This window comes from Notolabrus celidotus, chromosome 11 (assembly GCF_009762535.1).
Source record: "Notolabrus celidotus isolate fNotCel1 chromosome 11, fNotCel1.pri, whole genome shotgun sequence".
Classification (NCBI taxonomy): Eukaryota; Metazoa; Chordata; class Actinopteri; order Labriformes; family Labridae; genus Notolabrus; species Notolabrus celidotus.
The window spans coordinates 24,387,401-24,402,381 of NC_048282.1; the positions used below are offsets into that span (position 1 = coordinate 24,387,401).

Here is a 14,981-nt window from a genome sequence, read left to right on the forward strand (position 1 = left end):
TAACACACAGCATCTACTTGATTGGCTTGCTAGCTAGTAGAGGAATGCTAATACAAGAGAGCCAAACATACCATACATTTGGTATAGATGCACTATTATACCTTTTCTGTCATCTTAAAGTAAACACCATACACAGGTGCCACCAATATACCAGTATAAAATGCAGAGATAAGTATGCATCCTCCTGCTGTGGACGTTCTGGACTCCAGCTGATACGGACGTGCTGGACTCCAGCGGCAACAGCTTCTACTACTCGTCTCATCACTATCACCGCTCCCTCTATCTCTTATTCTCCTCTATCCCTCTTTCAAGACCCAACTCGGTCGAGGCATGATGGCTGTCTAATATGAGTCTGGTTCTGTTCGAGGTTTCTGCCTGTTAAAAGGAAGTTTTTCCTCGCCACTGTAACTAGCCTAATACTGCGATGTGCAATGCTCATGATGGATTAAGGTGGGGTCAGACTCAGTCTTATCCTGTCTTGGTGTTGGGTCTCTGTTCATAATTTGACATAGAGTAGTCTAGACCTCCTATGTTTGTAAAAGCGTCTTGAGATAACGTTTGTTGTGATTTTGCGCTATACAAATAAAGATTAATTGATGGCGTTCCAAGCAGCAAGCGACTGCTTTGCTACACAAAGCATGTTGGATACATAGTGAGATGGGCCAAAACATTTGCACTATGTATATGGTACTATGTATGAAATGTTTTATGTATCACAAACAAGGGTGTAATGCAGTATTACCATTCACATATGTACTAAGCTAATACAAATGTATATCATTGATGCATGCCTTTCTGCGCGATCACCATGCATGCCTTCAGCATGTGGGGTCGTGGAGGATTTTTTTCCCCATATAAGATATGTTTTTTTCGCCTTCACTTTTATTAATGCTACAAACGTTATTGTTGTGGGTTTGGTAACCCCCAGAGGAGGGAATATATTGGGAGATTGGATATCATCCGGAGGTTTGGTATCAGACCTGTACAAGGCCATGAGCTGGAACATTCAGGCATTGTGCAACTGTCTGAGAGTTAGAAATGGTAGAATTTCCCAGAAGTTCAACAATAGTGCTGGGACACTTCGACCTGGAACTTGACATGTGTTAGGAGTAGATAAACATGTTTTTTGACAAGCAACAATAACTTACACGAAACTTGTTTGGAACTGGGAGGGGAGCCACAGAATGCTCTTGAGGGATATTAATCAATGTTGTCAATGGAGCCTAAAATTTACCAGAATATTGCTCAATATTGACCTGGTGTTTGTGGAGGCTATCATGTAGCCAAGATTGTATGACGCTGTTGTGAAGTGTTAAAAAGCAGAGTGTTTTGTATCAGACCATGACGCCAGACTGTTATTTAGTTGTTTTTGAGAATATGATACAACATACACTAGACAGAGGTCGACAGCTGCATAGAAACTGCACGCTCCCAAACACAATGAGAACTTTCACCTAGGAGGACAGTTTAAACCTTTTCCCTCTGGGAGACCCCTGAAAACCAACTTCCTCTTTTATACTGGTGTGGCCTTTAGTCTGGATTTTACAGTACTAATAATCATAAAATTCTTGATCCTCTCTTTTAGAATATTTCAGTCTTCAGTGAACCTATGTTAAGGGTCCGCTCTCTTGTTTTTTTACAATTAGGATCATGTTTTTCACAACTGTTCAGGCAGCTGAGAACTTCACAGGTAATTCCTGATGATCACAATATTATCAAAATTAAAGCTACATAAAACGTGATTGTTCGATTCTTGGGACAGCTTGCACTCAAATCTGCAAATGTTGTCATGAGAAGCTAGCACAGTAGTGCAAGCTTGTTAACAGTGATTCGTTGGATTTGCCTTCATACTGAGAATGTTCTGACATTCATAATTGGTAATGGTATCAGGTGTGGATGAATTTGCTGGAAATCAAATACCAGATTTATTATACCCCCCAAAACACAGCTGGTCAAAGGCTTATTATTATGTTTGGATAACAATCAATACAACAATGAGTGTTTTCTATAACAACATGGATACTTTTTTTCCATAGTTTCTGAGTTTGCTCACAATCAAGACTTCTTAAGTGATGTGTTCGAATGGATGTTGGGGAGGAAAGATGTTACTGGAACATCTCTTGTATAAACCACATGGACATGGTAACACTACTGTGATTAATCCATCCGTTTGATTCAGTTGGAGCCCCAGCAGGAGTTGGTGACTCTTACGACTTGTTTGTAATTTCTTGTAACTCAACACACACGTAATTCCCTGATTAGTCAGTCTCCCTTTTTGTAAGTCCAGGATGAGTCTTGCTTGCGGGAGATACAGAACACGAGACTGACGGTTTTAATGCTGAGGTATTTCTCTACCATTATCTCACAAACACTAACATTACGTTTTCTGATTGTGCTATTGTTGCTCATGTGGGGCATATGTTAAACATTCATCTTGGGGAAATTTCAGCAAAAGATGCATAAAAGCTGAGTTCTGATCACAGAAATTACCACCTCTCGGGCATCAAAACCAGTCCTGCAATCACTGTCCTTTTGTGCACCACATGCTGACTTTACATCATGTAGACATGTATCCTTGTCATGATCTTGATCAAATCCTACAGCAGCAACTTTAGAAAGTCACTACAGACTTTCAGAAGCACAACACATGATTTAACCCTTAAAGACCTAGACCATCTTTGGGGACGCCAGACTCTCCTGAATTTATTTGGAATATGAATGAGACATGTGGTATCAATGGAAAGCTGAGAATGTCTGCTGTAAGTGAGTTTTTAAAGCTTGTTGATAGAATTAGCAGTCCAAAGTTATCACATATTTATGAACAAGTAGCCGGCGGCGGCTGTCTAGGTCTTTGAGATAGCCTGCTCAGTGTGCTGTAAGGACTCTGAGTGTGTCCTGGTGACAGCAATGACTGCTGATTCACATGTCCCCACCAACACATGCCAGCAACAGCACCACTGTGGAGAGCAGGGGCCTCATTTCTAAAACAGTAGAATCCCTACTAAAAGTATACATACTCCAAAAACCCGGAAATGTGCGCGTGCGCCCAATAAAAATTCTGATTTATAAAACCGTTCGCAGCAAACTTTACTCAACGTTACGTTTATAAATCACAAACCCCTGGAGCTATGCGCACGTAGTTCAGCCTCGTATTCCGCCCTTTTCATGCCCACATTCAACCATATACGGTCAATGCAAACCGCTTTATGAATGAAAATGCATACAAATGAGCCAGAAGATTATAGGTTCTCACGGTGAATCACAGCAACAACAGAGACGAAGCCAGAGGAAATAACGCTTCTGACACACAAACCGTGGTCCTCGTGGATGAAGTAGAGGTCACAGACTACTTAGTGTTTGTTTCTTACTGTAGGAGGGACACAATAACAATAAATAATAATATTGAGTGACTCCACGTCGCTGGCAGCATTCATGTATCCCTCAGCAGTGCCAGAGCATCCATCATTCATCATTACGCACAGGTCTCACTGCAAATCAATCATCTTTATTTGTATAGCGCCAAATCACAACAAGCGTTATCTCAAGACACTTTTACAAACACAGGAGGTCTAGACCACTCTATGTCAAAATTATTAGTTTATTATGCAGTGTTTCATGTTTACAGGAGACACCTGTTATTTCACATTACGAGAGAGTCACGTCCTTCAGCCATCTCCTCTCTCTGATATAATCGTACAGAAGTTTGATCTTGAATATAAGTTTTAATGTGTTTGTTTTCATCACGGGCAGCCTTGGCCTGGGCTTTGACAGATTATGATGATATTTAGGATATAACTGTGACGCTCATCATGGCTTTACTTCCACACTTCCTCATTAACAGTAATACCTGCAGGTGATGAAGATATGATGAGTGTGAGGCAGGCCGTCAACCGTGTCTCTGCGCTTCGTGTGCGTCACACAGCTGTCTTTATTAAAAGTGTAATTACACTTAGTGACTCTGCACAGCATTAGGAACATTGGAAATATGACTGTCACTTTGTTCCACAGTTGCTTTAGGTCTTCTGATGTTACTTTGGTTTTTACCCTCCCGACGAACACGTTAGGATACGGTCCCGTGTGTTTCGTATACACTTAGGAGAAATGTGACGGTGAGACAAAGCTGATGAAATACTTTATGAACTCTCAGACACGCTTTTATCTTTTAATGACAGCTTATTGGAAACGGCTCAACACAGTCACATATTCAAATGAAGTAGGCTAGTTTTAGTGATGATAGTGACGTGGGTCTGTTAATGTTGTTATTCAATTAAATTAAATGTGTGAAAGTCATTAAAATATAATCTGACTTCAGTTCTCCCTCTCATCACCTGTGTCGCCAATTTCCCCAGCCTCTAAAATGAGGGTAAGCATGAGTCAGAGTTAGCTTACCGGTAGTCACATTTTCCCATCAAGTTGTTTTTATAAATCACAAAACTTGGCGGGAAAACTGGCTTACGTCTGTTTCAGGCCCTGTTTTCTGCATAAGGAACGTTTATAAATTAGGGATGCACCGTCCGATCCTGGTATTGATAACGGCTAGATCGGACTCAAAAAGTTAGATCAGATATCGGTGACAAAGGGCCGAGATATAGTGCCGATCCATATGGCAGATCTATTCATCTCAGTTCTATGCTTTTCTGTGTTTACAACAGCCATGTGCGTCTCCTAAGTCATCAGCGCCGGCCAGTCTGTGCATTTTTGGCCAGTGGAGCATGACAACTCCGCCGGAAACTTGCAACATGTGCAGTTGTAATGTTTCGACAGATGGCAGTCGTGCTGAAAAATATAATGGAAGCCCAAAGGAAGAAGTTACGCCAGCTGTAGCCTACTGCAAAGAAGCAACAAACCTCCTATAAATGGATTCAAAGTGTGAAAAAACGGACAGGTTATTGGATTTAATTGTTCTGGATCCTTGAAATTAAGGGATTCCAGCCTCTGGTTTACCACTAGGACGCATGTACAGTTCACCATCAAGTCAGAAAAGCCTGAAGTTGCCAAAACATGATTCTTAGTTTTATCCTCACATTAAGGAATAGAGATTGTTAAATCAATACCAGGTTTGGATCGGCTAGAAGCGGTATCGGCAGATACCAAAGCCCAGGTATCGATATCGGTATCGGGATCTAAAAAGTAGGATAGGTGCATCCCTAATATAAATGAGACCCCAGGTGATTCATACACAGCATTCAGCCCAGTTACAGGCAGAAACACAACACCTTGTCTGAATGTGAATTTCTGTTTGTAAGTAATCTTCAACAGCCTTGATCTAATCTCTCAAAGTCCAATCAAACTAACAGTTTAATTGTTAATCCTGAGAAAGGTTCATTGCCACTTAAAACAATCATTATCAATGTTAAGCTAACAGGCAAAATAAACAAGACTAATTCTAATAGCTTACTTTCAAGAGCATTCGGTGGTTTACCTCTCTCTTTTTAATCCTACACTTTCAGGGAAAAATGAGAAGAGAAATTCTCCAAAGAAAACTTCTTTTCCACAAACACTAACAATCTAAATATCGCTGTATTGTACACACCAACAAGAGCAGGGTGGTTTGAACTGACTGACCGCAAATCTCACTGACCATCATTACCGTCCTCAGAGCTCTGTGCTCTCACCAGCAAGGATAAAAAAATGAGGTTGAGTGAAACAGAAAAGCCAGAGTGTAAAACAAAACTCAAGTCTCCCCAATGAACGCTCTGCTGGAACATTCTTCATCCTCTCTGTTGGCCAGAGAGAAACACATCAGACGATTTCACACAATTTTCTTCTGAGTGCAAAACACTGAAATGGTCGCATTTAAAAAACAGTGGCATTGGAAGAGGCTCATTATCGTGACGTGGCAAGCTGTTTCTCTGTCTACATTTCCTCTAACACTCTTAAACTCACTGGGGGAATAAAGCAGAAGTTGCCAAACTGATCAATAATTCATCCTCCAAAAACAGATTTAAGGATGAGCTGGAAACGCAAAAAACTGATCCTTCTTTAAAAAAAAAATTCAAGTGGGTTTAAAAATGTTACAAAAACACTTCAAATGGTTTTAATACTCATCCCTTATCTGCTGTTCTTACCTGCTTCTTTGGAGAGTTGTGTGAAGGCCTCCACCCCTTTCTCTCCGTAGCTGCCCTCTGAAGCAATGGTGGAGACGTAGGTCCAGCCCAGGGCTCGGATTATGTCCACCATCGCCTGCGCCTGGAACGAGTCTGGGGGAACCACACGCGAGAAGAAGTCATAGCGTCTGTCATCACTCAACTCCGGGGCTGTTGACGCATAGCTGATCTGCGGGATCTGGAAGAGAAAAAGGGGAAGGGAAGGGGAATGTTTAGTCATGTGCTGGTACCAGTCTGATGGAGATTTATAGTTGGTGGCTGCAGTGACTGTTCTGAAAAAAAAACAGTGCTAAATAACGTCCTGTTTATTGTCGAAAAAACTGAAAATAAAAACTTATGTGGTACATTTTCAAGTATATATTTCTTTTAGGATTAAACTTGTTCACAGGCTTGTAATTTTGGGGCTTTTAATGCCTTTATTCAGATGACATCACAGTGGATTGAGTAGGAAACTAGAAAGGAAGGCTGCATAATGAAATGCAGCAAAGGGCTGAGGGTCGTACTTGAACCTTGCTGCAAGGGCTCCAGCCTCTGTATACAGGATTGCACATAATTTAACCACTGGGCTCAGCCATCACCCCATATTCATTTAATTTTCTTTCTAAAGCATAACTCAATGGAAATAATAATAATAATAATAATAATAATAATAATAATAATAATAATAATAATAATAATAATAATAATAATTTGAATTCAATGTCTTCTTACCCATATTTTCTAGAAAGCTGAACCAGACTTTAGGGTCTTTTTCAGCAAACTGGGATTGCTCAGGTGTCATGGAGATCACCCGTGACCTGTGTATGGAGCATTGTTCACCATGCTCTGCTTAAAAATCCTTCAAACAAAGTCAATAAATTCTAATTTGAAATTATTTAATTTGGGGCGCTGGTGGCCTAGCAATCTAAGAGCCCCCACATACCGATGCATGTCTTCCCCAAGTCTCTCTCTACCCATGTTTCCTGTCTCTCCCAAGTGGCAACCTCCGGTCTAAAAAAGTGAGTCCAATGCGGAAGTGCTAAAAACTGCAGTTCATCGAGGATCCGCTTGAGGCTGGCTCCAGATGTACCGGAAACCACATACACACCCATTTAAAAAAGGCGATTTTTACAGTAGAAATAAACATGTTTACAGCCTGGTACAAAAGACGAGTGTAGTCTGGATAGCTCATTTCTTGGTAGGCACACACTGACTTTTTTTCTAACGCTGCAATTTTGAAGATATTGAGATTACGAATCTTCCAATTAGAGGCATAGCTGACTTGATTGACAGGCGGGAACACTGTAGCTGTTGACTAGGAGGCTCAAAGCCCGCCTCTTTACGTCACAATCGCTTGACAGAAGCAATATGGCTGCCGCCGACAATTGGCCTCAAAACAGCGCTTCAGCAATAGATGGGTGACTTCACAGATACTATGTCCATATTTTATACAGTCTATGGTCTCAAAACAGCGCTTCAGCAATAAAGGCGAAAAAAGCCCAAAAATATAATTTTAAAATAAAGAAGAAATTTTTTAGTTTTATTAATCATTTAAAAAGGTTATCTCAAGACACTTTACATTAAGAGCATGCCTAGTTGGTACTCTTCATTAAATCATTTACAGACACAACATGCAAACACTTGACTTTCCAATCTCGCTGTTCTGTTTCTGCTACAAACCCTGCGTATTTAGGCAAAGTATCAACATCATGACTTAGACTTGTAAAAAGTAAAAAATGCAATTCTGATGCATTCTAAGTTGGCAAATCTAAACACAGATTGGCTTTCATAACGCAACATTGAGCAGATTTGATGCTCAAGTCAAAATTTCTGAACTAGCCAAAAATTATCATCTGATTACCACCATTGGGACATTGGGTGTCATTCTAGCAGATCGGGGTCTGCCTGCTTTTGCTCTCCACTTTCCATGCACACACCTGCTAAAGCCTGCTAAAGCACAACTGGCTAACACTACTTGAACTACAAACATACCACAAATGAAAATCCAAAGACTTCCAATCCTGAAATGTAAGATTCCCAAATACAGATTCTTCATTTTTATATTGAATCTGTAATAGAGATTATAATCACTGCAAGTGAGAAAACTCCATCTGCTGAGGGACACAGTGAGATGTTTTAAAAACTCTCTGAAAAAAGATTGGTAAGAAGCCATTGAGTAAACAGTTTGTAATCAATCTGTAACATACTTTTTAACATTAAGATTTAATAAGGATACTGCTTCCAAGTTCAAGAATGAACTTTCTTGCGTGCTCAATGGCAATAATGAGGCTAATTTGTGAATGAAGTTGGCTTCCTCTGACACAAAGGAATATAATTACAGTTAATTACCTCTATCAACGAGTGACTGACACATAAACAGAAAAGTGGACATGTGGATAAGTAGGGATTTCTTTTAGGGGTATACACCATCAATCAAGTTGTTTGGAAAAATGCAAGATAGTCACTCTACCTAATGTTCTCTTAATGGTCTGCAGGTGTTCCTCTTCTTTAAAAAGCTCTGTTCTTTTAGCTAAGCTAGCGTCACCACTAACAGCAGGGAAATGTCATTCTGTGAGTCAGTCTGTGTTTTGTTTTTTTTTGTTCTACTTAAACTGCACCGTCGTGAGTTTGACATTAGAGGCTTTGAGGAGTGAATAGTTTAAAACTAATGGATGAAATGTTCAGATACCTGTTAATAACACTTTTTTCCCTTGCAAACAACTAAACTGCCAAATGATGCAAGGCCCCTCTTTCTGCTGTAATACACAGTGAGTCCTGCATGCTTCAATCATGGAGAGATAGAAGTAGAAATGATCTATGAATCAGACTTAAATAAATCATCAAGAACCTGTTATAAATTAAACTGGATAAAGGGATCTAGTTTAGGCTTGTTCACATTTCTGCCTGATAGAGTCCTAAACATCTCATCAGCAGTTCTGTTTGACATTTTGAAACTACAATCACACCCGGTGCTGTGCTTGAGATCAGTATGGCCTCGCATTAAACCGTTGGATGCACAAGCATAGACAGACATCTTTTTCTCTTGAACCCTGGCGCAGCACCTCATCACACAGTCTAATCTGAGCGCTGTATGAATGCCATCCATTTCCGTTAGAGTGATCAAACGCAGACGGACGCTGGGGGAAACACTGGAATGAGGACACAGCGGCTGGCTGATGGGATTGCTCCAACTCTCCGAGTGTGAGTTATAGCTTTGACCCACAACTCAAAGCGAGTCAAGCGCACAAAGCTGACAAATTGAGGAGCAGAAGAGGAGGTCAAGCTCAAGATGACTCAATATGTTTTGAATCAGCCCTAAAAAAAAAAAGAAACACAACTACAAAATCAGCGAACACAACATCTGCTGTGCAATTAAACAAATTCACAGGTGGGGATGCTGCTGAGGTGTCACAGGTTAAATCCCCTCAGGGCTGCTTAAATTGAGTGTGCCAGGTGAAAAAAGAGAGAGTAATGAAAAAGCAACAGCAACAGTGATTTGCATTTAAAAAGACTCTTCTATCTAAAAAGTGAGGCATCAATTTGGAACATTTGACAGAGGGGGATGTATCTTAACAGACTTGCTGAGGAGTCAAAAGGTGTTATAGGTTTGTTGAATCTCGTCCTATCTCCACCCCAGCTGGAACAGAAAGCTGCTTCTGCATTTGTGTCTCTGGAGCTACTCGCTGCAGGGAGCCGTTTAACATGGCAACGTCTTTTTTTTGTACTTCGTGCCAGGCTTGTACTCTCTGCATATAAATTCTACACTTCCTATTCCCCTGGAATCTGCTTTAACTTTCAGCACAAACATTCAAATCTTCAGACTGTGCTTTTTTTAATTGCCACTCTGACCTCCAGATAACTGGAGTGCTAAACCTTGATTGAGAAAAATGGCGAGGTGTGAGGATTAAACTTGCCGGAATACAAGGTGATGCAGAATAACCAATACCGATAAGAATCTTGAAACCTTTTTGTTCTCCTGTAAGAGCACTTATGAAAGGGGAATGCAAGTTAATAATTTCACCTCTATGAAATAAGTGAATCAAAATCTCCTGATCTGTCTTCCTCAATAGATTATAAAGTTGAGCTTTTCCACTTGAGTTACATGATTGATTCCCAGAGAGGTTTCAACTAAATAAGCTCTTGTTGCAACAAATTGCAGCTGATGTGAATTTATTGGTTGAATTTGATAATGCGGAGCTAATAAGGCACAGAGAATGGATATTTTATCTACATTTTTAATCGATTTCTGTAAATTATTAGCTTGAAATGAGAACAGGATTGTCTCTGCTAATCCTTCATCTATATTTGGAAATCAACTGTCTCGTGGCTGCACAAGATAGTCTTTGCAATCCTCATTTCACAACAGCACTTTTAGATTTTAAGCATTTAATACATCCTCACCAGGATGGCAGCATTGTCCAGACGAAGAGGTGATAGCCATGCCTGCACAAAGTTCGGCATTCTTCAGTAGCCGTGATGAGTACATGAATTCAGGTGAAGAATGATTAACGACGCCCCCATTCAGTATCACAATTACCCAAGCTGATGTCTGGCACCTGTCATTTGCAGTATAGATCAACGCTCAGATTGCTGAGGGTAATCGCCTTGCTTGCTCTTGAATGTATCTGGGCTGACAGGATCGATGGAAGGAAAACACAGAGGTCTGTTATAGGGGACACTGTTTTATTGATTTACCACCACAAAGTGCAGCGGCCGCCCTGCATAAAAATCTGTTGCTGAAGTCCAAAGAAGGTTCAGAAAAAGCAAGGGAAGAAGGGGGGGCATTTGGCTACTCGGGGGAGGGGTGTTAATCTGCTTATTGACATTAAATGAGAATTTCAACCTGGGTGTTTAAGAGGAGAGGTGACGAGGCGAGGTTGTGTAAAGGTTAGACACGTTCACAGTAAGAGGGACAGCCAGGTGAAGTTAATTAGAGCGCCTTGGCCTTTCCGTTGCATTTTCATGTGCAGCACCCTACCACCACCACGGGCAGCTCAGAGGAGAGGTGAGAGACTGTAGTGTTTGTGCCCTAACTGTCCGACTCTGCAAATGTAAAGGTGATGATTCCTCGAGGCAGAGAACAAATCTTGCTGTGATGCTCTTGCTTTGGTTTTTCTCTCATGTGCATGTAGAAAAAAAAATACATTTTATTTGAAGGAAAATAGGCGGCATATGGCACAACACGACTCTCAGTTGGGGTAATGGCAGCGATCTATCCTTGCCATCTGAGGAGAGGAAAATCTGCAGATATGAGAAGATGGGACACAGAAAACAGAGAGATATGACAGTGTATTGGTTCTTTAACCACAATCAAAAGAGGCCATCTTTCAAACAAAGAGCGTCTCACTACAAAAGGCATCACAGAGAGGACACAGTCAGTGTCAAAAATTAGGCACTGGAAACTAGAGTGTTGCCCAGGCTGGGCTTGGTATCCATTTATCCAATAGCAATGCTCAAAAGGCATTGCTGCAAATGAAGCATGAGTGGCAGAGCTGAGAGGTTTCCCATGAATGGCTCTAACTGGGGCGGGAAGTGCGGCCAGGCAGTTTGTGTTGCAGGAATCCCTGCGCCTCTATTTGCTGCATGATTAGCCTCTAAGTATATCTTGACATCAGTCAGCTCCACTCGGCTGTTTGCGAACATCTCCACGGCGACGGCGGAAATGACAGCGGGTTCTGACAGACCCGGCTCCATAACCCCCCGTGCTGTCTGCGGCCGTATGCCAATGCACAGATTGTTCTCGTGACACCAGCACAATGACACGCACACACAAACTGTAAGTATGATCCACTAGACTAGCCAAGAAGCCATTTTGAAAGCCATTCAAAAACTGCAAAGCCCGTCCCTAATGGAATAAATATTTTCTCACAGACAACATCCCCAGTTGGAGGATTTATTTGTAGCTGCAAATCCTGCCGTTGTAAACCAGCAACGGGTCGATATCCTATAAAGAAAATAATATAGTACAATAAACAGGCCTGTAAAGACATGGCAATGTTATCAAGTTTTACATCTTTCCTGTTAAATCAAGGCTCAGCAGCCACGTGACACGGAGGGGATCAGGCAGCCTTTGTGTTTAGAGAGCAGTGCTGTTTGTTAGCAGAGCAGAGGTAATGACTGTGTCCGTACATGGAACCTCAGGCTGGGCTTTGGTAATCTGTCCTCACCAGAGACGCCGCTGCCAACACAGCCGAATAAGGCGGAGGGGAACCGACAGCTTTCCCTCCCTTTCTCTGTCACTCTCTCCCCCTCTCTTCCTGCCCATCTGTGTCTCTCACACTCACTCAAACTCTCTTTTTGGTGAAGGCTGCATTTCCTCATTGTACCCTCTCTCAACCTGTGACTTTCAGCATCGCTCTCCTCTCCTCTCTTCTCCTCTCCTCTCCGCCCCTTGGTGTGTTTCAGCCCCTTAAGAGGAGGAGAAGAGTGAGTCTCATCTCCCTGTGTGTCTCTCCCTCCCTCCCTGACATCTATCTGCATGCAGACACGCCCACACAGATGATCAGCAGACACTTCCTGCCCACAGAGGGCTTCAGGCTGCCAGTTTCCCCCCAAGCCGAGACAATCTGCCCTTAGTCATTTACTCGCATGCTACCTGACTTTCCCCTCCCTAGGATCCTTGGTCTTTTTCTTCCTTCCCAATTTTCTCCCTGCTTCTTATCAAACCCTCGCTCTAAAACTTAGGGGGGAGACCAGAATGTTTTTTTTTCATCAACCAGTTATCTGCAAACTCAATTCACTGGCTATGCAAATTCCTATTCAGAGAAGGGATAAGGATGTTTTTCTACGACATGTGCTTGTGGCAAAATAAGTATAGTTATCATATTTTTGTGGTTATGTTTATGAAATTCAAACAGCATTAACTTGCTTTAGGGGCAAATGGTGGGTGACGTATCATCTTTAAAGTTAAAATTGCAAACTTTTTAGCAAACTGCTATTCATACGCAAATCCAGCTGGCACAGAGCAACATTTTTTGCTGACTTGGAGAAGTGATTGTTATAGCAGATAGAGTAAAGGCGTTTTGTTTATTACTTTTTTTCTTGTGCTGAACAAAAAAGATGGCCTTAGCTGTAAGATGCTTCAAGACAAAAAACCTAACTCAGTCTGAGCTCTGTCTGAACATTGCTCCTCTGAATAGTGTTACATAGCCACAGACAGATCCTGCCCATTCTGCCTGCAAAGCCCTCTGAAAAGTGGTTAGAGACAGTGAAAATGAATACGCAGTTTCAAAGATGAAAAGTCTCATAAATCATCCTCAAAACTCTGGGTGGAAACTGTCATTCATAGCTACCGGGAGACCTAGTTTGAAAGCATCTTATTTTGCTGTTAAGACCCTTTTCTCAAATCCATGTGGGTGTGGGCGAATCATGTTCAGACTGATATCTCCCCGGCTCTTCACACAAAAATGTTACATCGTACAATACAGTGTTGTAGTACTCCAGTCTCGAGTACTACAACACTCCAGTGCCACACTCCTATTCTATAAAACCTATGTTTGGCTTTCAAAGATCTTACAGGCAAGAGCAACACATGTTGAATGCGTGAAAGAACCATTGAGGAAAACACAGAGACACCCTCAAACTTTAACACACACCTGATTAAGTGAGATGCCATCGTTACTTGGAAGATGTTGTTGTTTTTATTCTTTTTAGTGTTTTATTTGTTTTATTATGATTATTTTACTTTATTCTATGTTATTCTCTGACAGCATTTTATGTTCTGTATGTTTTCACTTATTTTACCTCACTGTGCAGCATTTTGCTAAACTTAATTGTTTTTTTAAATGTGCTATATAAATAAAGTGGATTGAATTGGAAGATGCTAGCCAACATCAGTGGTGGACAGTAACTGTGTAAATTTACTTGAGTACTGTACTTAAGCACATTTTTAGAGTACCTGTACTTTACTTGAGTATTATTTTTTGGGGAACTTATTACTTTTACTCCACTACATTCAGAAGACAATTATTGTACTTTTTACTCCTCTACATTTCTATCAGTGCTCTAGTTACTCACTACTTTTGCTTTGAAGTCAGCTCATGAATTTCCTTCTCTTTTCTGAAATCTGATCCCTAAGACAGTAAAATGTGTTTGTGTAGTTCTGTTTGTCTCAGTGGCTTAGTCATACCTGTATATCAATAACAGAGCAAATTTCACTCAGATCAGGCAGTTCATTTAGAGTTGGTAATGATGGCTACAATTCTCCACCTGAGCACCCATGGTCATATCTTCAGTCCGTGTTAGAGGTTTTTGAAATGAAGAATGATACGTATGGTTTGAAATGTTCTCCCTGTTTCCCACTCTGCCCAAACATACAGAGATTCACTGTCCAACCTGAGAAAGCGGGTTGAGCTACGTAACATTTGTTTAATTCCAGATGAACATTTCAAACTAAGTTGTCTGTGCTTGGAGTAACTTAGTTGCTGTTTTTATTCCACGGTATCATTTTTAGAGATTTCAAGTAATGGTTTCTAAATAAACATAATGTAACAGAATGTACTCCTATGTATTCTTGACTGCACTCATGCTTTGTGAAAATACAACGTTTTGAGATATTTTTAAAAGTACTTTGAATACATCAGTATTTTTAAAAGCAAGTACTTCATGACTTTAACTCAAGTAATAATTTGACAGAGCAACTTTCACTTGTACTGGAGTAATATTTGACCTGGAGTATCTATACTTTGACTTAAGTAATGAAGCTGTGTACTTTGTCCATCACTGGCCAATGTTAGCATGTAAAGTGACTCAGCCACTGGGTCCAAGGTGACTTGGATGACTTGGACTCTACCCTGACCTGATTCACATTATTTTCTAGTGACTCAGATTCGACTTGTGTTGAACACTGAAGACTCAAATCTCTATTTAGAGGTTTTTGTGACTCAACTATGTTAC

The 14,981-nt window shown here is 40.9% G+C and overlaps 1 protein-coding gene and 1 long non-coding RNA gene across 3 annotated transcripts in view; one reads left to right on the forward strand and one right to left on the reverse strand.

Annotated features, from left to right (window-relative positions):
* The window catches only part of LOC117821434, a 61,506-nt gene extending 55,064 nt beyond the window's left edge, over positions 1 to 6,442 (forward strand). For both annotated transcript variants that reach the window (XR_004632970.1, XR_004632968.1), the window contains exon 5: positions 6,119 to 6,442. This is a non-coding gene — a long non-coding RNA (uncharacterized LOC117821434). The remainder of the gene's footprint in view (positions 1 to 6,118) is intronic.
* The window catches only part of LOC117821433 (metabotropic glutamate receptor 7-like), a 139,987-nt gene that overhangs the window by 48,351 nt on the left and 76,655 nt on the right, over positions 1 to 14,981 (reverse strand). Inside the window, 1 exon segment of the mRNA XM_034695691.1 lies at positions 6,069 to 6,285. Coding sequence (XP_034551582.1) covers positions 6,069 to 6,285 — 217 coding nt within the window.